We start from the raw sequence: 23,334 nt of genomic DNA, 5'->3' as shown, positions 1-23,334 counted from the left end.
TGGTGGTTATTGAACCGGCACTTTAGTCGATTTTTATCCTGCCTGAAACACAACTCGACTAACAATTTCCGAACGTAGTAAGAGATTCTTTTCAGATTATTGACTGAAGAGGTACTAAACGAAAGGAATAATGTCAAGATAATTTGACATCAACATCATCCACGACCACATTTGCGGAGTATGGTGTGTTAGTGGTTCGCTCAATATTTTTTAAATTCATTTAATTTTCACGTAAATATGACTGACAATGAAGTACAAAACGGTCCCTCAGGGGACCAGCCTCAAGAAAAGACTGCGAAACAACTAGAGAAAGAAGCAAAAAAGGCTGCAAAGTTGGAAAAGCTTAAAGCCAAATTGGATAAAAAGAGCGCTGCGCCAACTGTACAGAAGGAAAAGCCTGAGGTAAGTCTTCCAGTCCCGTAATATCTTTGTTCTAGTACGTACAACCTATTAAACTACGAAACTTGCATATAATTTACTTAAATATGTGTAAAATTCCTGTTAGACTAAGCGAACTTCGGAGGTTATTAGATTCCTTTCTTCGGCTGGTGAAAGTAACGCTGCAATATTGTTACCCATGTTGCGTCAGGCTCACGTTCAAGAGCAAATTATCTAAATTACGTGAAATGAGATCTCTGATCATGGCAATTTTGTAGAAACTAGAATTGGTTGTACATTTTGTTAGGAACTGTATTTTCATGACAGAAACATCATTACCGTGAATGAAGTACTACCCATATGTGAGGTAAAACATAGAAAAGAGAAGGATATCATTATTTGAATACTAATAATATATTGAGGGATATGATAAATTGTATTTATCTTTACAACCTTTAAGCAGCTTGATAAATAATATTAAGAATTACTTACATTCGTTCAACAGAGACTGCTTGGTATAATAACAAGAAAAATAAATCAATTATAATAATGTTTAAATATTTTTTTATTATTAAAATTCTTATTTAAACATTCATCTAGGGCTATTTTGGGCTGTTCAGTTTGCTTTAAGGTGTTTTTGATTAGGAGAAAAAGATTACGAGGAGGACCTGATTACGTAGTAATAATTAATACTCCATTAACCATTTTTTTTTAATTTTATATGAATTATTTTACTTCAAAAAGCATCACTTCAGCATAAAAAAAACTTTTTAACTTTTCCCAAATATTCTCTACAGAAAAAAGTGAAAGAAACAAAAGAGAGTGCAGTGTACACAGCAAACACAGCACCGGGAGATAAGAAGGACATTGAGGGGGCTATGCCCGATGCCTACAGCCCGCAGTATGTAGAGGCTGCCTGGTACACTTGGTGGGAGAAGCAGGGATTCTTCAAGCCGGAGTATGGAGTAAGTATGACTCTGTAAAGTGTTTATTTTCTTTATTTTTAAAATTCTTATAATGTAAGTGGGACATTTAAGTGTTTTTTAGGGCTTGACATTGTGGTTTCACATTGGCAAGGATTTTTTAAATTATTATGAGTCCTTCTGAACCTCTGTGGCTAGAGTACTGATGTGGGCACTGTGGACAAGTCTGCAACCTTAGGTTGTGGTGTCACACTTATTTCTATTTATGTACTCCCACTACTACACTGCTCTCTTATGTGCTTACCCTATATACTCCCTCATGTACTTTCTTAGTTCATCTACTATATATCTCCCTTATAAACTCCCTTATGTGCTCTACATATGTACTCCATTATGTACTACTCCTATGTACTCAAAATAATTATTTATCCTACTTTCAGAGGAAATCCGTCCTGGATCCGAATCCCAAAGGCAAGTTTATGATGATAATCCCTCCCCCTAATGTGACGGGTACTCTTCATCTTGGACATGCCCTCACTAATGCTGTGGAAGATGCTATCACTCGGTGGCACAGGTAATTGATTGAAAATTATATTTGCTCACAAATAACATTATGGGATCAAAAATATTTTTTTTATTACAAGGAATATTAATATATTTATATCTAAAGAATTAAAAACAATGAAGTATTTTTGCCTGAATAGTCAAGTAATTAATTTATTTGTCACAATATTACAGTTCTGGTCAAATGACAATTTAGTTAGACCACCATTATCTGTTTATGCATATTTTTTAATAATTGTAGATTTATTAATCTGCACTGTTTCTACAGAGTCGTGGTGGCCTAGTGGGTAAAGGACCAACCTCTCAAATATGAGGGCGCGGGTTCGATCCCAGGTCAGGCAAGTACCAATGCAACTTTTCTAAGTTTGTATGTACTTTCTAAGTATATCTTAGACACCATTGACTGTGTTTCGGATGGCACGTTAAACTGTAGGTCCCGGCTGTCATTGAACATCCTTGGCAGTCGTTATGGGTAGTCAGAAGCCAGTAAGTCTGACACCAGTCTAACCAAGGGGTATTGGGTTGCCCGGGTAACTGGGTTGAGGAGGTCAGTTAGGCAGTCCTTTCTTGTAAAGCACTGGTACTCAAGTGAATCCGGTTAGACTGGAAGCCGACCCCAACATGATTGGGAAAAGGCTCGGAGGATGATGACTGTTTCTACAGATGTGGTTATGGAGCATGTAAATAAGGATAAACTCTTCATCTAAATGTTCTTACCACCTATATTAAAACTTAATTTGTTAAAAATATGTCCACACACTTTTCACCTAAAATTTCTTACACCATCTTCCTTCCAACAGAATGAACGGCAAGACCACACTATGGGTCCCTGGCTGCGACCACGCCGGCATCGCCACTCAAGTTGTGGTGGAGAAGAAGTTATGGCGCGAGGAGAAGAAGACCAGGCACGAACTGGGCAGAGAAAAGTTCATCGAGAAGGTCTGGGAGTGGAAGGAACAGTGAGTATTTTATATTTTTACAAGCTTCTGCCAGCGGTTTCACTTGCATCCTGTGGGAACCTCTGCACGAACCCGGATAAAAAGTAGCCTATGGCCTTCCTTGATGAATGAGCTATTTAACGCTGAAAGAATTTTCCAAGTCGGACCTGTACTGCCTGAGATTAGTTTGTTCAAACATACATACAAATTCTTCAGCTTTATAATATATATAGGTATGGATTTATTATATTTTGCCTTGAAATAACTGGTTAACTAGAATTAAATGCTTTGTGTCAGGAATTTATTCAAGTTACAACCTCGTCTATAGCTCATTACATTGAAGTTTAGCTATTTTAATGCTCAAGTGAAATAAATATTAAGAAGAATAATGCCGCATTCAGATTTATAGAACATATTAAAATGGTTGCTTAGAACTTGTTTTACATAACTCAAATTGCATTTATCCTTATGAATATTATTTTAGAAAAAAGATGTTGAAATGCGATTCCAATTTTCCGTAATTTTTTTGTTCTAACCATTTCAAACCATGCACAAACTACCTCGTGTAAATCAAAATCATTCTCTCAACAGAAAAGGCGGCCGAATCTACGAACAACTCCGCTCTCTAGGTTCTTCCTACGACTGGTCGCGCGTTCGCTTCACAATGGACCCAGCAATGTGTCGGCCGGTCAACGAGGCGTTCATCCGCCTGCACGAGGCTGGCGACATCTACCGCGCCAACAGGCTCGTGAACTGGTCCTGTACGCTGAAGAGCGCCATCTCTGACATCGAGGTCGATAAGATCGATCTCACTGGACGAACAATGATGACCATACCCGGGTATGAGCAAAAGGTGGGTAACAGAATATAGTAGTAACTATTTAGCATTGACGTGGGTGTTCACCCACGTCCGGTGGAAATGACTCACATTACCCTGATAAAATATAGCCTGTGATACTAGGGGGATAGTCTACCTTCCCAACAGTGAAAGAATTTTGTACAAAATTTTCATAACGGGTGTAATCTCCATATAAACCCTAATGTATTAAATACCACTATGTGTATATATTATGTACTTCCTTATGTATTACTCCTATGTACTGCCTTATGTACTACCCCCAAGTTTTTCCTTACATACTTCCTGTACCTTATGAAAATTTCACATAATCATCCTTTGCCGCTAGTATTCTATAAGACAAAATCACACGACTATAAATACAGCTTCGTAATTGTTCCAGGTGGAGTTTGGCGTGCTAGTGTACTTCGCATACCGCGTGGAGGGCAGTGGCGAGGAGATCGTGGTGGCCACCACGCGTATCGAGACCATGCTGGCCGATGTTGCAGTGGCTGTACACCCTCAGGATGCCAGGTATGTTGTTCAAGGCCTGAAGGAACTGCTAGACAGTTAATACTACTCTAATGAACACATGCAGCAAGGGTACCTCCCGCTCATGCAGATGCATATGACAGACATGCCATGCAACTGAACTTATACTGGACACTGGACACGTGTTTCGTCCTTTCACGGATCATTTCTAGATGTTGACTCGTCGACCGTGAGCGGCGTTTCGGGTTTCAGGCGGTTAGGAGGTATTCTTCTTGGCGGGGCGATGGCAATCAATGTTATTTTCTTTTTGATTGTTTTGGCCCAGTATTTCGCCATGTGTATTTTAGTCCATGTATATCCTCAGTTGATAATATGTTGACAATATGATTTATTATGTTTTATTTCATTGTCTAGGTACAAACACCTGATAGGCAAGAGTGTGGCTCACCCGATAGTGGACAGGAAGCTGCCCATCATTGCTGACGAATTCGTCGACATGAACTTCGGAACCGGTTCGTATATTATACTAGTTGTTCCCCGCGGTTCCACTTGCCTCTCGAGGGAACTGCTCCCTGCACCTGGATAAAAATTCTTTCTCGATTTCTGGTTGTTTTTTAAATCGGTCTTGTAGTTGCTGAGATTAGCGCGTTCAAATTAACAATTTCATCAGCTTTTCAAAATTAGTATTGATTTATTTTTTCCCCTCATACATCTATGTACATTAAATACCTACTTTATGTTTACTACAGTCAGAAATTCTATTCTATGCACACTACTTTCCTTTTACCATAGTAACCAGACGAAATAGTTTACACAACAAAATCATGTTTTACAATGTCTATAACAAAACTTGATTTACCCAGGTGCCGTAAAGATCTCGACAGGCCACGACATGAATGACTACGAGCTGGGCAAGCGACACGACTTGCCGTACATCACCATCTTCGACGACGAGGGGAAAATGCTGCCCAACTGTGGACCTTTCGCTGTGAGTCTTATGTCCTGTGCTTAATTATAGTGGAATTTAATAACTTATTTATTTATTGATTATATGGAGGTTTAGGGATCGTAGTTAGGTGGGATCCCTAATGGAGCACTGCCTCTTCTGGTCGTCGGCGCAGGGGGTTGAGAGAAACAACGGTGTTCGGATACCGGATATATTTTGCGTAAACCCCCAGATAGAACCGTTCACTCGGACCAGTGCGCAGTAACTGTCCGTGCCTCGCATACTTCACGCTCACACAAGTTTTTGGATTTTACGTAATTCCGTATAATAATGGAAAGAAAGTAAGACAAGAAATAGGAAATAAAATATTATCAAAATGAGAAGCTTATGAAAACTGTAATAATTTAAGTTTTTTACAGCCGACCACGCTATTCTCTGGGAGTGTTGTGCACACCTGTAACTAACTTATTTACATAGGACTAACAATTGTAAACTTATATATACGTAAGCAATTGTAAATATGTTGTTGGTGTGCTTTGTAAATAAATAAATAGTTTTTAGACTTTATTAGATTTATGATCATCTTGCAATTTTGATCAACCTCTGTTATTATTGCTACTCAACGTCAACCTGTCTATGGTAAAAAAAAGTCCAATAAATAACTTCCACGAAATCTCTACTCACTCTAGTGATGTGACCAAACATACTAAATGACAAATCGACTAAACCCCACCTATATTGTCACAGGGTCAAAAACGGTATGACGTTCGCCGCAGCATCATAAAAGTGCTGGAATCACATAAGCTGTATAAGGAGACGAAGGAACACGCTATGGTGGTGCCGCTCTGCAGTCGCTCTAAGGATGTAGTGGAACCCATGTTGAAGCCGCAATGGTGAGTTAGTTACTAGAAATTTAAAACACTTATTTCTCTTTTTAGAAAAATCTAGAGAGGTAATTTAGAAGGGATATAACTATAGGTAATTATAGTAAGTATGCTCATAAGGGTCTAAAATGGTCTCCCAAACTTGCTCTTCCTCGTTCGCAATATATTTGGGGTGCACACTACCACATTCTCTCGTCTATTGAACATACCTATTACATATAATATAACATCATTACCTTGTTCCTATACATTTTTTCACCAAATGCCATAAAATTTCATACTTTAAAAAATATGACAGTTCCAATTTTACCAAAATCTTGTTTAAACCACTGGTACTACTATCTATTCTTCTAATTACTATGGTCATTTTTTCATGTACTTATGTTTTCTATTCTCTCCAGGTACATAAAATGCGATAACATGGCAGCGGAAGCCATAAAGGCGGTAAAGACGGGCGAGCTTAAGATAATCCCAGACGTGCACGAGAAGATCTGGTACCACTGGATGGAGAATATTCGCGATTGGTGCATTTCTAGGCAGCTGTGGTGGGGGCACAGGATTCCAGCTTATAAAGTCACGTTGCCTGAGGCTGAGGTAAGGAGTTATCAATTTAAATTGATTAATATAGGCTGTAGGAGTAAAAGTTAGGTATGTGTTAGTAAGGAATTTTAATGACAATAATAAATAAAATAGGTTATCGAACTATATTACAAAACTTTTGGTTGATTCTGAATAATTATATAATTATCGAACAACTTAGAGAATAAAACTTAAGACGAGGAAAATCGACTCTAGAGAAAGTAATATTTTACATATTTTTGCCCGTTTATCGCCTCAAAGAACGAGTAGATGTAAATTTTTTTGCGACTCATCAAACTAGTGACGTACCCAAAAAACTACCACGACTACCAAAACTGACTAACAAACTCCTTTGTGGCAAACAAAGGAGTTCGTGGACGCGGAAAGCCCGCAGGCCAGTAAGACGGCGCCGCGCCGCCGCCGCACGCGCTCGGGGCGCCGCAAGAGTCGCCGCATCCGCGCGCGCCACCACCCCGCCGACGCGCCGCCCAAACACACTACTGTTGTATGTCGCACGTTTACCAGCAGCATTTTAGCGGCTTTCGTTTTCGTTTGCATGGCGTCCTGTGTTCTTTTTTTTTGTTTTAATTTTATTTGGTGTTTTAATGTATTTCAGCTATATTACTTTTGGAATTTATATTAGAATCAATTGCCTACGGTCATATACCATTTGTTAAAGGATTAACAGTTAACATACATGTAACAATGTCTGAACTCTGAAATCTAAAAATAATAACGTACATAATTGTTACGACTTAACCAATTTTTTGTCAGATTAATGATTCATGTCTAATGTCCCATGAAACTCATTGCTAATATTTATTAAAACGCAATTTATGTGTTGCCAAAAATTCACGGATCAATTTCAAAATTCCGGGCCAATTTTTTTTTAACAATATTTTTTTTGTTAGCATGGTTTCATAGTCGCTTGAAATCACGATAAAGATTTTTGATTTTGTAGTAGCAGCTATGAAAATATTTTTATATTAATTAGTTTCATATTCCCTTGTATAGATATCAGATATTATTTTGCTAGCCTTAAAGATAAATAGCACTTGTCGGTGTTGCACTATAAATACATTGACTGCATATGCACCCACATTAACTTAAAAAAAAAAGATATTTTTTCTCCATCCAGCAGACCTCGCAACTCACTGTAGCTGTATAAAAAAACCATACACTTGTGTGTACCGATGCATATGGAGTTTGAGAAGTCCACACTGACTTAGATGCAACCATCATCGTAAGCTAAATTTCCATTCCTTTTTCTACCCTTCTAGACAAAAGAACAAGAGCTCTGGGTATCAGCCCACAGCGAAGAGGAGGCGTTAAGCAAAGCAGCTGCAAAGTTCAAAGTACCCGCCTCAGACATACAGCTGGCGAGAGACGAAGATGTGCTGGACACCTGGTTCACTTCAGGACTGTTCCCCTTCTCTATCTTCGGGTGGCCGGAGCAGACTGAGGATCTGGAGGTTGGTATAGTCAATAAAATGAATAAAAAATCGTTTATTCTAACTTGGTTGCAAAACAGCACTTTTTGAACGTCTAAACTTATAAAAGACAGCCCCCAAAACGCCCCCTCTTCACCACGTGTTTTTGCTGGGAAGAAGAAGTGGCGCAACAAACTCCCCAGCAACACATGTCTGTCTGTTGGAACCTTTCAACAATATACGTTAGTAAGGTATAGGTAAGTTCAAAGTACCCGCCTCAGACATACAGCTGGCGAGAGACGAAGATGTGCTGGACACCTGGTTCACTTCAGGACTGTTGCCCTTCTCTATCTTCGGGTGGCCGGAGCAGACTGAGGATCTGGAGGTTGGTATAGTCAATCAAATCAATCAAAAATCGTTTATTTTTTATTTTTATTGCAAAACAGTACTTTTTAAACGTCAAAATTTACAAAAGACAGCTCCAAAACGCCCACCCTTCACCACTTCCTATATGTTTTTGCTGGGAAGAAGAAGTGGCGCAACAAACTCCCCAGCAACACACGTCTGTCTGTTGGAACCTTTCGACAGTATTGAAAGGTGAGTTCAAAGTACCTGCTTCAGACATACAGCTGGCAAAGGACGAAGATGTGCTGGACACCTGGTTCACTTCAGGGCTGTTCCCCTTCTTTATCTTTGGGTGGCCGGAACAGACTGAGGATCTGGGGGTTGGTAGAATTAGGAATATTTTCTATCTGTCTCGAGGGGAATGGCAGATTATTCGAAAAAGTAATCGCGCATAAAGAAATGTGGGATTTTATTAATTGTCAGGAAGTGTAACACATCTCTCCCGCTACATTTTGGTATCCTTTCCTTAAAAAAACTCACTCTACTTATAATTAACCAAGAGTGCTTTGTAGCAAGCAAAGCATTGGGTTATGTACAAAGCATCCACAACAGGCGCGGGAAAATATTTTGGTCGGCTTTACGAACATAATTTTTCGACACACCTTTTGTCAACTCTCAAAAAAATAATTATATAGTATGTAAAAAATGATTTATTTCTCCAGGCCTTCTACCCGGGTTCATTGCTGGAAACTGGTCACGATATCCTGTTCTTCTGGGTCGCGAGGATGGTGTTCTTCGGACAGAGGCTCATGGGGAAACTGCCTTTCAAGTAAGACCATTGTTTTGTATTCTTATTGTGATGAAATTTAAGTAAATATGAGCTTTAAAATAATGTGCATTGACTTGATAATAGAATGAGAGTATGAGAGTAAATAAAACTCAATTTTCGTTTTGGTATATAATGAATTTTCTCATAACTTTGCTAGCCTATTATATTTTGCGCTCGCCTAATCTCACCGAGAAATCTCAGAAGGAAAAGTTATCACAAAATGTTTCTTAATTTCTACCCCTACAGAGAAATCTACCTCCACCCAATGGTCCGCGACGCCCACGGCCGTAAAATGTCCAAATCTCTAGGCAACGTGATAGACCCAGTGGACGTAGTGCGAGGAGTCACCCTGGAACAGCTCCATGCACAGCTGGCTGACTCCAACTTGGACCCTAAGGAGGTCGACAGGGCCAAGCAGGGGCAGAAGCAGGACTATCCTAATGGGATACCCGAGTGTGGGACTGATGCGCTTAGGTAAGATATTTCAATAATGTCCATTCTCCATTCATGGAGATCCTGTCTTTTCCTGTGTGTTCTTCTCCATGAGACCAAGTTTGGAATAGTGCAACTTGCAATTTTACTGACCTATAGTAAAATTTTTAATGTAAAAACCCTTGACTTTAAAAACTATGTGTGGGCAATTACTCTGTTTACGACGTTTCCTCGTGTTGTCAATAAAATTAAACCTTAACATATTTATTTATATACATATAATCTTAACACTCTTTCACACATACTATCTCTGTCACACACACACGCACAAAACACGCACACATACATCCTATATCTGGTGGTGTGCCTATATCCTCTTGGCTCCAAAGAAACATACGTCCTTTATCCATATTATGTCGAAAGCCTACAGTGATGTGGGCACGAATTAAGTTCTCACTACAGAAAATTCTTTTTGAGTTTGGAATCACGTCAAAGGTCTCTTATAATATAAAACCTTTTATAAACAGCTCCATCTTTCCCCAGGTTTGCACTCTGCGCGATGACGCAAGGCCGGGACTTGAACCTGGACATCCTGCGCGTGCAAGGCTACCGGTTCTTCTGCAACAAGCTGTGGAACGCCACCAAGTTCGCGCTGCTCTACTTCCCTAAGGACACCGTGTATGAGGTCAGTGTTCCTACTAAATGTAAAGGGTGTCAAAAGCGTGAGATGTAAATACTTTTTGTCGGTGGTTATGGCAGTTTACTTTGTAAGATTTCTAATAATATATTCTAGGATGATATTGACTACACTATCAATATTTTAAATGCAGTTTTCCTAGTGTGAAACATGGCCTCGGAATTATTTTTTTATTTAATGAACAAGGTGCCCCAACAGTTATGATTCTACTAGCTGTTCTATCCGCGTCCGGGGGAACTACAGTATATCCTTTTCCATACTCTAACTAAAAGTTCTAGACCGTGTATGTCTCTTTCATTTAAATTGGTTCAATAATTTTGGCTCTCAGATATAGTTACTTGCGAATTTTACAATATGAAGTAAGGGTGATACTAAAGTAAAACTATATATAATTTGAAATCCCAGGCACACACAGCAGCTTCAGCACAGTCCCCGGATCTATCCCCCATGGACAGATGGATGCTGTCCCGCCTGTCCCTGGCAGTGGACAGAGTGAACGGCGGGTTCGCGGCGTACGACTTCCCGGCCGCCACCACGCACTGCTACAACCTGTGGCTGTATGACCTCTGTGATGTATACTTGGTGAGTTCACGTAGCTATCCCCATGGACAGATGGATGCTGTCCCTCCTATCCGTGGCAGTGGACAGAGTGAAATAAATAATAACCATTAAACATCGTCTCAAAATGAGATATTTTATAAGATGATATAGATTGGCCTGAATACCAGTGTTTTACATAAAACAACTGCCTATGGAAAAAAAAACTTAAAACGCAGATTTAATAAAAAAAAAATGTAATTCTTATTTTTAACGTTAACGAGAAAAAACAAGCAAACACGAAAACCTTCTTCAACCATGATTTCTTCCCCAGGAATACCTAAAACCAGTGTTCGCATCAGGCACCGAAGCCCAGAAGGCTGCCGCCCGTCGCACTCTATACACTGCACTGGAACTAGGACTGAAGCTGCTGAGCCCGTTCATGCCGTTTGTCACCGAAGAGCTGTTCCAGAGGCTACCGAGGAAGGATACCAGCTGTCCTTCTATATGTGTGGCTTCTTATCCTACGGTAAGGGATATTTTAACTCTTTAATAGATATAACCGCAAGGTTTTATCCCCGTCCTGTGGGAAATACTGCCTACTTCGCGTAGCTGGATAAGACATACTGTATAGCCTGCCCCAATAAATGGCCGATAATGGGATTTCTAAATTTGGAAGAATATTTCAAATCGGTCAATTAGTTCCTGAGATAAATGCGTTCAAGCAAATAAACTGTTCATATAATAGATGTCTTTTTGTGAGAAAGAAAAGGTGATCAAGAATATTTTCATTTACTTACCTTTCTTTTTGGGAAGTTGGTTAAAAATGTACCTCTAACATGTTTTCTTTACTTCTTCAGAACGAAGACACCCCCTGGCGCTCAGAAGAGCTAGAATCCAACGTGGACACAGTCCTTAAAATGGTCCATCTCATCCGTTCCACCCGCTCCGAGTACAACATAACGAACAAACAGAAGACCACAGCCCACCTCATTATCTCCCAGGACCTGAAGGTGGAAGACCTCAGGAACCTGTTCAGGAGTCTCCAGTCTTTGGCCAATAGTGAGCTCTCGGAAGAAAAGCCTTCTATAGGATGTTCTATACTCACTGTGTCTGATAAGATTGAGGTGCATCTGGTTTTGAAGGTATGTAGTGGAGTATGGACTTTATATATTGGTTTTAGGGTTTAAAATTGTTTGGGAAATTAGGTAGATATTAGGAGCTTATGGAACATAGATATGAGATTAGTATTGTTGTCAATTATAAGTATATACTTATATTGCAACCTTATATTTCTAATGTTTTAAAACTAATGACCACCCAATATCGCCCCTTAGGAACCACGTAATCATAAGTAAAAATGGTCCAGTTTCAAATAAATATATAACAGATTTTTTCATCGATCGAAATTAGAGCTAAGCCTCACCCCAGCATTATCCAACTTAAAATAGTTTATAGCAGTTATCATATTACAATTCAAATCGTAATCGACATATTACAATTCAAAATTCCCATTTTTCACAGGGCCTTATCGACCCCCAAAAGGAGATCGCGAAACTAGAAAAGAAGAAGGAGTCTCTATCACAAACCATAGCCAAGCTCCAACAAGCGATGGCAGCCGAGGACTACACAACTAAAGTGCCTGCCGAAGTCCAGAAGACCAACTCGGAGAAACTTGCGCAGTCGCAGGGAGAAATCGAAAGGCTACAGGCTGCTATGGAAACACTGAAACTCATGTAGTACTTTCCCCTATAAAAACTAGCAGATTTTTTGTCAGCAATAACCGGTTAAATATAGAGGTTTTATTTCATGAAAGCGCATGAGCCTGTACTTGTGTGCGACCTATCGCAGTCTGTCAAATTTCTTCAATAGATTTTCAACCTTATCACAATAGAGAAAGGTATAATTCAGATTCTATGTATTGTCTTTGTATAACTCAATGATTCAATCACTACTGAGCGCTCCCATACTTACACAACAAGTAAACATTCGCTTTCGTGAGATAAAACATCCATAATTTTGAAATTTTAGCAATCTTTGACTAGCTTCAGTTATCACTTTTCCATCTGAAGTTAGCTGGAATAAGATAACACTGTTCTCGTTTTGATAGTTTCTGTGTCCTTATCGAATTAGTGTCTTAGAAGTGAGATAGATTATACTTTTGCACCATTTGTTATAAGCTGTAAAAAGTTTATGAAAAATAAGTTTTGCACTGCCGATGTTGTCCTGTTGTCTTCATAGCTACGTCGCTAGTTTTGTAAGAAATAGGATTGCTTTTATATTTTCTAAGCGAATTGTAGCTCAAATTTTATGATAAAGAATACAAAGATAGTAAATGTTATATAGTAAAACAATTCATTATGAACTTTATGTATTTAGTTTAAGGCACATAGTTGTGTATTTTTCATTTCAATCTTTTCCCTAGCAATTTTGTAACTGTTACAGTGAGTCAAACAAGTGATACCAATAATTTGTCCGTTCTAAGTAAAATGTCTTATTTATTGTTTTTATTTCAATAAAAATATGCTTAATTAATATGTTTATTTTCACTTCCCCGTTTTTTGATAGCCTTTGATTGATGATAGTTGCCAAACTTAAAGTCGGCGCGTAGCTAACTTTCAAAGACAATGATACACACGTTAGGTGCTCATATCGAATATTACCGAAAGTGCACCTTCCTCTATCCACATGTTTAGTTTTCCCGAGCCGCCATTTAGTTTGGCATGATTTTTTCCTTTTTCGTGAAATGTATCGCCAGGCCGCTCCACACAATTTCTGAACGAATTCAAGAGTGTCATTTTGCAAAAATAGACATTGAAAATAGACAAGTCCCGCTTAGCTTACAGGAGTTGCCCGGGTGTCACCATTGTGCGGACAGCCCCGAGGACACGGTGGACCACACAGTCCAGGTGTGCCCCGCATGGGAAGGGCACCGCCGGGTCCTCGTCGAGGCTTTGGGCGGCGGCGACCTCTCGCGTCCGGCCCTGGTTCAGGCCATGGTCCGGGGCGAGAGGGAATGGGATGCCGTCGCCTCCTTCTGCGAAGCGGTCATGCTCGAGAAGGAGGAGGCGGAACGCCAGAGAGTTCGCACCTCTCATCCCGGCCGCCGCGCTGGACCAGGTAGACACCATGGGCGCCGGGTGTCGCGAGATGACTCCCGGCCACCGTAGGCGTGGGTCTGTGGGCGGTGAGTTCGGGTGGCTCATCGTCCCTCTGTCTTTCTAGACGACAGACCCGTGTCGACGGCGCGCGTTGTTCCACGCGCTCCTCAAAGAGATGTCAGCAACCCCAGCGGGGCCCAGCAGGGCCAAGGCCTGCCGGGGCTGCGGGTTGTTCGAAAGAGATACCGCGGCCCTGGTACATAAAAGGCCTATGACGGAACACGACGATTTTAGTCAGTAAGAGTCTGACACTCCCTCACCGCTGCTAACCCACAGCGGGTGGGGTCATTTGATGATTTTACGTCGCTAAAAAAAAAAAAAAAAAAAGCTTACAGGAGTTGCTTATGAATGCTTCAACTTATATACAACCCGTGCCGATAAAGAATGGGATTAGAAATCGCGACAGCTGTATTTACCTCTCGCTCATACACTATAACACATGAGCGAGAGTTGAATACAGCTGTCGCGATTTCTAATCCCATTCTATATCGGCACGGGTTGTATATTTTATATTTGTACAGATTCATATTGGAAACCGTTAATGACATTTAAATGTTCATAAAAGTTAGCACTACCTTTGTATATATAATTTATATATAGTTTTTTTAAATATTCTATTATATTTGTCTAATTTATGGTGTATATAAATAAATAATAGCATAAGAATAGGGGAAAAAGGTAAAACCTGTAAAGAATATCAACTTGACGTAAAAAATACGTTGACACTGTCTAAAAAAAATGGATATGATTTGACATGAAATTATGCCTATAACGGCCATAGACATAATATTAGTAAACAGGACTGCGCATTTTTAACCAAAAAACGAGCCGAGTGAAATAGTTAGTACGGAGGCCGTCTGTCCCTTTCTAATAGGGTGACTATGAGATTAAGCTATGTGAGACCAATCCGAGTTTGCTAAGATTATTAAACACAGATTGGTATTGAAGTTTTAACTTACGCAGTTTGTGACCTTAAACTAATAATATAGGCTTTTAATAATTATAGTTCGGCCATTCAGAGAATGCGTTCCTGACACGTCGCGATTGAACTGACGACGTAACTACATTCATTGATTATTGATATAATAATGTTGTTTTAATGCTCCTCAATTGTTAAAACGGTAAACAACCACCAAAAATATTTTTATCGTAACTGCAACGCCATTGCAAAGTTACGTCGTCAGTTCAATCGCGACGTGTCAGGAACGCATTCTCTGAATGGCCGAACTATAGCAGGAATTAGCAGTAATAAAAACGGGAAGATTTGAAGTGCAGACTGATTTTTTTGTATTTTTGCTTCACATATAGACTGCTGAGCCATTTATATCGCCTTTCTACATTTTTTTGGGAAGCTATAACAATAGTACAACAGTTTTAAAGTCCATCACCCATATTTTGACTCATAACAAGAATTCATGGGCACCCTAGTTGTTTGATTTACGAAAATGTTATTATTAGCTTACCGGTGGAACGATATATTGCAACCACCATAGGATTCACTTTCACAAGTATAAAAGCAACACTTTTTCACCATTTCAATAATTTGAATTGATTTAATACAAAAAAATATAAACAAAATTTTAAATGCTGATTACGCGCCAAGAATGTTCAGGGTTACCGCTGGAAAATAAAAAAAAGCAAAATAAAAATTTATGTTGTTTATGTTTTAAGAATAAATACGAATAAATTAATGCGATTGTTCTTAATTTGTTGACTTACAATATTGTTAAAATAAGATAAAAATATAAGTGATTCAATTGTTTTTTTGGGCAAAAAAAACTTGATCACAACATTTTTTTATGCTGGCAAGGTGTTAGAAAGAGACAAACGGCCTCCGTTCTAACTATCCCGCTCGGCTCGGATTTGCCTCTGTGTATTATGCAACCAACTTAGTACCTTATTGCGTTGGAATAGAGTTCATTTTCGTAAATATATATTTTGAGAATGCGCAATCTTGTTTATAGTATATTACATCTATGATAACGGCTGGATTAGGAAAAAAACCAGGATTAATAAAAGAAGACAATGACTTGACAAAAAATTATTGATTTGACATGAATTAAACACGTATGACAAAATTTTTTAAAAATATTACGAAAGAAATTAATACCTACGAAAGACTAGGCAGTATGGTCGAAAGACTTTAGCCTGCCCTATGGGCAAAAATTAAAAAAAAAAATTGAAAATAGACAAGTCATTTGACAGTTCGAAAAGTTACATTACGATTATTTGAATTTTAAACATTTTGATTAGTTTGTTACCTTTTCACACTAATGATAAATTTGAATAGCTGTCCTGCTCATCTATGACTGTCAGCTGATCCAATACAACCATATACAACGAAGAGCTGGAACGCATTTTATTTTGTGTATTCTTCATAGTATTTCGTGACCAAGTTTAATTTTAGATAATAAATATAACACTTGAATAACTATAGGCAGAAATAAAGTGGAGCAAAAACATAACTATTACATCTGGCTTGACTTAAACGCTAAGGTTTTGAAAAGATGGAGTTTCCAACACTTGGAGAACACTGTCAGTATCCAGACTGCAACCAAACTGACTTTCTGCCTCTTCAGTGCAAATGTGGCAAGGTTTTCTGCAGAGAACATTTCAACCTACATTGTCTATCCGGCGAGTGTGAATTGGCGCCAAAACCCAAAGAAGTTAACCTCAAAAATGATGACCAGATATTCAGGTGCTCAGAAAAAGGTTGTCGGAAAGGAAACCTGCATGAGATGTTGTGTTCTAAGTGTAATAAACACTATTGTATTGAACACAGATTCCATCCGTAAGTATAAATAGTTCTGTAAATAAGTTTCTCATCTTCAGAAAATATATATAAAATGTTGATTAGTTTCTTTATATGAACAATATTTAAGTTTTTAAGTAACAATTTTTTAATAGCGTCCCTGTACCATGAGTCATATGTAATACATAATTACCTATTGTCCATTATTTAAAATGTCTATTGTGCGTAAATATTTAAAATGTCATGTCAGTCTGTATATTTCCAGAACTTGTCCAGAAATAGATGATGAGACAATGGCAGCGAAGATAGAACAGTTTGAAGCTCCCAGGAGACAGTTCAGAGAGGCCAACAAGCATTTACAAGAAAAGGTACTACTATTAAATCCCATTTTTTACTCTCTAGATATTTTCATTTAACATATCAAACAATAAAGTTAAAATATTTTTTTTACAGATCACAGAAAACATCCGCAAAGCTCTCCAATCATCAGCAAAAGTGAAGACAGCTTCAAAAATACACCTCATGAGGATAAAACAAAAGGCTATCGGACCCAAGACCGTCCCAGCTTCCGACAGAGTATACTTCGCCATCAAAAAACCTTCAAACATGGAACCAAAACCAATAAGAATCATACAAGAAGAGGACAGTATAAAAAAGTTTGATACTGTCACTTTAGAACCAGACTTAAAAGACACGGTTCCAGTCTTTATAAGTTCAAAATGGAGTTTAGGGCGCGCCATAGACAGTATTTGTGATTCTTGTAATATTAAAAATGATAATAACAAAGTTAGTGAGGTCAAACTAAGGTTGTTTAGACAGCTTGATAGTTATTGCATCAGTCCTTTGAAGATGGATGTGGAAGTTTCTGAGCTGATGAAGAATGAGGTTCTATTGGAAGGCGATAAGCTGGTAGTGGAATATGTAGATAGCAATGTGTTTACTGAGTTGGAGGAACATGCTCAGTTGTTTTTGAGCTGAGTTGTGATGTAAATATATTTAGAATATTTAACCAACCTTTTTTATTATTTTAGAGATATTTTATACCACTGAAATATTGCTTTTGTTTAAATATTTATACTTGAAATTTTAATTCAGTATCATCTTCAGGTCATCATTGTCGTCCATATAAGATTGTCCTGTAAGATTGAGAGTACTCATCTTTTTAAGTAATCAGGCCAAATACCAATAAGTATTTCTGATGATCTACATAATCTTGAAAGCTATGACTGCCTCTTACTTGTGAGATGACAGATTTTTACTATCGGTACTTTCAGGATAGATATTCAAATAAAAATACCACATTAAAAATAAATAACCATATAATAATGTCATTTTAACCTAAACTTACAACTAAACACTTAAAGCGGCACTTCACTACTGTCTTTATACTGTGAATACTGTGACTGACTCCTCTGATACGTGACCGAGTCCACTAGCGGCATCAGCTGCGCGGGCGCCGACGGGTTGGTGTGCGCGGTGGGGGGCGGGGTGGCCGCCAACTTGTACTTCTCGACCAACCACGTGCAGTGGCCCGTCCGCGCTATCAACGTGATCAAGTCCCGACGGTACTGTTTCGTCAATATCGCGTATAAGAACGGGTTAGCACAAGCGTTTAAAGGGTAGAAGAATACTAGAAGCACTTTTCCATGACTGACGTCCACTAATGGTACTCCGGCTAAAGCTGTGATACCAAAGAATGCGACAGGAGCCCAGCACAGTAGATCTGTTCCTATGAGAAGTGCCATTTTGTTCGCTATCCGTCTTTCAGCAGCCGCTGCTGCCCCCCTCCCTCCATAGCTCTCACCTCCTCCTAAAGATCTGTATATCTGCACGTAGCACACGACTATAGTGACCCACGCTAGTGCGCTCACCATGAATATCCCCCCTTGGTACACCGCATCTCCTATGTCTTTACTTTCAACCGGCAAACATATCGAGGTAGATGAGTAGTCTGACACGCCGACCAGCGGCAAGCCAGCCATCAGGAAGGAGTACAGCCAACCGCCCATCATTATCTTGGCCGCAGCTGCTAGAGAGATTCTCCTTTCTAAGTAAATTGCGTACGTTATCGCGAACCAGCGCTCTAACGTCACTATAGTTAGGGTGATTACTGATAGTTGTCCAGAAAAGACTGATAGGAAGCCAGCGATCTTGCAGCCGACGCCGTACTGCCAGTCGTAGGCATAGTTGAAGAATTCTCCGTAAGACCTGAGGTCTACCACTGCCAGCATAAAGAGGTACAATCCAGTACATAGGTCGGAGAAGGCGAGATGGCACATGAGGAACCTTGGGACGGTTATTTCTGTGTGGTTGGTGAGTAGGACGAGAAGAACGGCAACGTTGCCTACTACCGCTGCTGCGATGACGAACCAGACGCTCGCGCGGAGCCAGGACCAACCCATCACGTCTTCGCACGGGTTCAACGCGTCTGGTATTGGTGTGCACTCAACTTTACGTGGACTGAAAAAAAAAGTAATTCTGAGTAAGTAGTTCACATAAAGACTGATACTAAGGACATCCACGTATCTAATTTTGCCCACCTAATACTGAAGTTTCCGCACTCCGCCGATATAGCCACTCCTAGGCCTGACCCGAGCGTATTATTCACAGGCTCATGGAACTCCCCCTGATCGTCTTCATCCTCCCAGCTGCCGGAGTCGGAGAAGTACTCCTCCATCAATCTAGCGTCATACTCCTCACTCGTCGTGGCTGTTGATACGTCATCTTCTAAGGAGTCTCTGAAAATTAGCGTCACATTAGATGACATGGAGAAGAAATACTGTAGCATCAAAATTAGAAAGGGATAAGGCCCCAGTACACGTTGGCCCAAGTGCGGCCAATACACGCCATCACCAATGTGTAAACGGGGTATTGGTGCAGGTTGGCGGACATTTGTCAAGGTTGGCGCGCATTCGGCGAGTTGTCGGTTTTTTGGGCACACATCAAAGGAATCTTGGCCCAGCTTGGCGTGTGGTGTTTACACATTCGGCCAATGTTTAGTTCATCACCGACCGCTGAGGATTGTACACTTTTGTGTTGCGTGTAAAAATAAATATAGTAGAAAAAAAAAAAAAAAAAAAAAAAAACTTAAACTTAAAATATAGTAGTAAATATAGCAGTGTAGTATAACAGTAGAAGAACAACACTCACACACTGTCACACAAACACCAGACACACAAAACACGCATCCATCACCAAGCACGCAAGCGGGACCAGCCATCCAGGAACAGAATACACAGCAATCATCTATAGTTCGGCCATTCAGAGAATGCGTTCCTGACACGTCGCGATTGAACTGACGACGTAACTTTGCAATGGCGTTGCAGTTACGATAAAAATATTTTTGCTGGTTGTTTACCGTTTTAACAATTGAGGAGCATTAAAACAACATTATTATATCAATAATCAATGAATGTAGTTACGTCGTCAGTTCAATCGCGACGTGTCAGGAACGCATTCTCTGAATGGCCGAACTATAACACCGAACATTCGTCATCATCACAACCTAGAAGAGGAAGAAGAAGGATAAGAACAACGCAAACAAACACATCAACTACATAATACATACACATTATATAATAAATAATACATACAAAATACTTTTATAAAATCGAAATAAAAAGACTAGGGGGGACATAGGTATCTTTTTTTCCGCGGGCTGCGGAACGGGATACCTATTAAAACCGACATAAAGTCGAGAAGGTCAAACCTACCCACAGTAAATATATATAGTAGTGTAGTATAATAAAAATATGTATAGTAGTGTACAAATAAATAGCCGAAGCCTTAATTACTTCGACGTCCATCGCAAGTGGCTTGCCAGGCAGCAATGAGCCATGCGCCAATGTGTAAACACCATTTGATCGTGGCCTACATTTGTGCATTGCACAGCTTGGCCCAACACAGGCCAACGTGTACTGGGGCCTTTATGGAAGATCATTTTTAGGGTTCCGTAGCCAAAATGGCAAAAACGGAACCCTTATAGTTTCGTCATGTCCGTCTGTCCGTCTGTCCGTCTGTCCGTCTGTCACAGCCGATTTACTCGGAAACTATAAGTACTACAGTGATGAAATTTGATGGGAATATGTGTTGTATGAACCGCTACAAAAATATGACACTAAATAGTAAAAAAAAGAATTGGGGGTGGGGCCCCCCATACATGTAACTGAGGGATGAAATTTTTTTTTTCGATGTACATACCCGTGTGGGGTATCAATGGAAAGGTCTTTTAAAATGATATAAAGTTTTCTAAAAAACATTTTTCTTAAAGTGAACGGTTTTTGAGATATCAGCTCTCAAAGTCGTAAAAAGTATGTCCCCCCCCCTCTATTTTTATAACTACGGGGTATAAAATTCTAAAAAAAATAGAGGTGATGTATGCTAATTAACTCTTTCAACGATTTTTGGTTTGATCAAAGTATCTCTTATAGTTTTTGAGATAGGTTGATTTAACTGTAATTTACGGAACCCTTCGTGCACGAGTCCGACTCGCACTTGGCCGGTTTTTTTAAAATGGGTTTTGCAGGCATTAGGTATTTCACATAAGATTTTAATGTCTGTCTTACTTGGTGGTGTTATTATCGTTGCTCTGAGAGATGAGCATCTTGATTGCTTCCAGCGATCTCCGCTTTCGAGAGGCCGAAATCTTCTGCTGTCCACCGCTGTTTGCGCATTTCTGTTCACAAAACAATGGACATTTAAGTACAGGCTGGTCGAAATGTTAAGACCGTCATTATTTTTTGCCAAGATTTCAGAAATTTGACAAATAATGAGTTCTTGATATTTCATGGTTAATTAAATCGAGCATTCATAATGTCCATCTAAACTCCGTAGTCAATTACGTAAATACTAATTTGTTGTGGCTATTCCCAAATATAATGTGGATAGAAGTTTGCTCTCACCGCTTGCATGAGAGCTATCTGTGTTTCATACAACTTGTGGCGCGTGGGGTTGTGTCGCTCGGGGAAGCGAAACGCGCAGCAGTGGAAGTGGTGCGTCAGGTACGCTCGCTGGAGACTCTACAGAAGATATTTAATAGTTAATGAAAGCAGCTGAATAAACAGATAAAATATAACAATCAAGTACAAAGACACTGTGTACCTCTTTAATAAGAAATCTCTTCCAGCACAGTCGCTATGGGATAAAAGTTAGCATAAAAAGAGATGTAGGCAGTCGAGGATATACCTGCCTTTCACATATATGTTTATATGAATAGGTATATAGATTGTTTACGTAGTAACTATGTAGGTATGCCTATACATATAGTAATTTGTGACCATACTATGAATCCAATTCACCTACGGAAATAATTATCGATATCTAAAAAGTTTGATAAAATTCCTTCTACATGTTATCATGTGGTCCGCCAACTACACGCATTTAGGTAGAAAGTAAGTAGTTTGCTAAAAGAAAGTGCTTACGGCACTTATAACCGCATAGACAAGCACTGCCACAATCATCTGACCAAGATGCTCCGTGGCCAATGATGAAGTATAGTTTTCTCACCTGAAACTCGTAAATCGATGGGATGTACTTCAGTGAGGGTGTCTTTTCTATCCTGAGTGTTTCCAAGTTCTGTAGGCCGGCTGTCGGTAGAGAGGTAATGGCGGTATTGCTTAAATCTCTGAAACCAAATAAATGAAATACATTGCCTTCGAAATCGATCAAATCTTCATAAGAATCATAAGTCCACGAAGCGATTCAGATTTTAAGCAGTGCACAATGGTTTAAGTACATTTATCCGCTTCTATATCCTCGCTTAACTTAAGTACCTGATAGGCAGTCTCGGCTATAGAATAATGTTTACTTACAGTTGTCGGAGGAGAAGGTTTGATGCAAAGGCATTATCATCTATGTGTTTCAGCTTCGTATTTCCCCTGAAACTCCTGAAATAGACACGAACATCGTAAATTAAATGTATTAATAAATCATTACCTATTCAAATGTTTTGTTACAAGAACCACTTACAGTTTAGAAATCTGTGCATTTTTGAACGCGAAAGCTGGCACTTCTTCTAGTAGGTTGTAGTTCAGGGACCTGAAGAAACGGTAGTAGGTACTATTGTTACCTATTGCACGTGTATGTAAACATGATAATGTAATTTGACCATATTCTTGGGAAACCTATGTTTAGTCTCAGCAGAATGTGATAGACTACAAAATTACCCTAAGCTTCAAGAGTTTCAGGGGCCCGATTCTCCTAATTTTACTTAAGCAACGTACGATTCACGTTCGACTGCGATCCAATCCCGACTCGATTACGATTGAAACGTATGTGGCATTCTGCAATTTTACATTGAAATAAACGTTTTTATCCTTTTCTGTCATTCAATAATGAATCATTTTTGTCTGCAAATGATTAACTATTGACTATTGCCATATGATTGTAGAGCAAACTACCGTATAGACCAAAATCACCAAAATAGCAGACCAATCGCAAACCAATCGAATGTCGTTGGAATACGATTGGTCTTATATTAGTAGCAGAATGCCCGATATGGTTAAAACTGCTATTGCGATTCGATTTCTATTCGATTTTGACATTATTAACTTAGGAGAATCGGGCCCCAGGTACCTAAATTGTGAAAAGAAAAACAATTACTTATTATGCTAA

General features: G+C 39.3%; 3 protein-coding genes across 6 annotated transcripts in view; 2 read left to right on the top strand and 1 right to left on the bottom strand.

Moving 5' to 3' along the window:
- Positions 1-128: 128 nt before the first annotated feature.
- On the top strand, positions 129-13,339 carry LOC124637469 (valine--tRNA ligase). 3 transcript variants are annotated; one of them, XM_047173974.1, is made up of 19 exons: positions 129-402; positions 1,176-1,343; positions 1,742-1,875; positions 2,666-2,824; positions 3,395-3,656; positions 4,042-4,172; positions 4,545-4,642; positions 4,994-5,118; positions 5,824-5,969; positions 6,362-6,554; positions 6,907-7,044; positions 7,820-8,011; positions 9,037-9,143; positions 9,390-9,617; positions 10,119-10,260; positions 10,678-10,854; positions 11,144-11,338; positions 11,670-11,954; positions 12,334-13,339. In XM_047173974.1, exons 1-19 carry the CDS (start codon positions 238-240, stop codon positions 12,547-12,549), a joined length of 3,261 nt encoding a protein of 1,086 aa, XP_047029930.1. In that variant the 5' UTR covers positions 129-237; the 3' UTR covers positions 12,550-13,339. The 3 variants fall into 3 exon arrangements, with proteins under 3 accessions (XP_047029930.1, XP_047029931.1, XP_047029932.1); XM_047173976.1 differs by having other exon boundaries at positions 267-406; XM_047173975.1 differs by lacking the exon at positions 6,907-7,044.
- Positions 13,340-16,260: 2,921 nt separating this feature from the next.
- On the top strand, positions 16,261-17,735 carry LOC124637532 (AN1-type zinc finger protein 1-like). Of its 2 annotated transcripts, none has more exons than XM_047174046.1 (3): positions 16,261-16,761; positions 16,973-17,090; positions 17,176-17,735. In XM_047174046.1, exons 1-3 carry the CDS (start codon positions 16,478-16,480, stop codon positions 17,698-17,700), a joined length of 927 nt encoding a protein of 308 aa, XP_047030002.1. In that variant the 5' UTR covers positions 16,261-16,477; the 3' UTR covers positions 17,701-17,735. The 2 variants fall into 2 exon arrangements, with proteins under 2 accessions (XP_047030002.1, XP_047030003.1); XM_047174047.1 differs by having other exon boundaries at positions 16,268-16,761; positions 16,988-17,090.
- Positions 17,736-18,023: 288 nt separating this feature from the next.
- LOC124637531 (lutropin-choriogonadotropic hormone receptor-like) overlaps positions 18,024-23,334 on the bottom strand; it is a 34,356-nt gene continuing 29,045 nt past the window's right edge. The window contains exons 7-13 of the mRNA XM_047174045.1: positions 22,690-22,758; positions 22,533-22,607; positions 22,228-22,345; positions 21,624-21,740; positions 21,288-21,397; positions 19,263-19,460; positions 18,024-19,182 (exon numbers count right to left, since the gene is read on the bottom strand). Coding sequence (XP_047030001.1) covers positions 18,081-19,182; positions 19,263-19,460; positions 21,288-21,397; positions 21,624-21,740; positions 22,228-22,345; positions 22,533-22,607; positions 22,690-22,758 — 1,789 coding nt within the window. The 3' untranslated portion in view covers positions 18,024-18,080. The remainder of the gene's footprint in view (positions 19,183-19,262; positions 19,461-21,287; positions 21,398-21,623; positions 21,741-22,227; positions 22,346-22,532; positions 22,608-22,689; positions 22,759-23,334) is intronic.

The sequence above is a fragment of the Helicoverpa zea genome, chromosome 16 (genome assembly GCF_022581195.2).
Source record: "Helicoverpa zea isolate HzStark_Cry1AcR chromosome 16, ilHelZeax1.1, whole genome shotgun sequence".
In the NCBI taxonomy this organism is placed as follows: domain Eukaryota; kingdom Metazoa; phylum Arthropoda; class Insecta; order Lepidoptera; family Noctuidae; genus Helicoverpa; species Helicoverpa zea.
The sequence above is the reverse complement of the archived record's forward strand: the minus strand, read 5'-3'. Positions and strand labels throughout refer to the sequence as shown.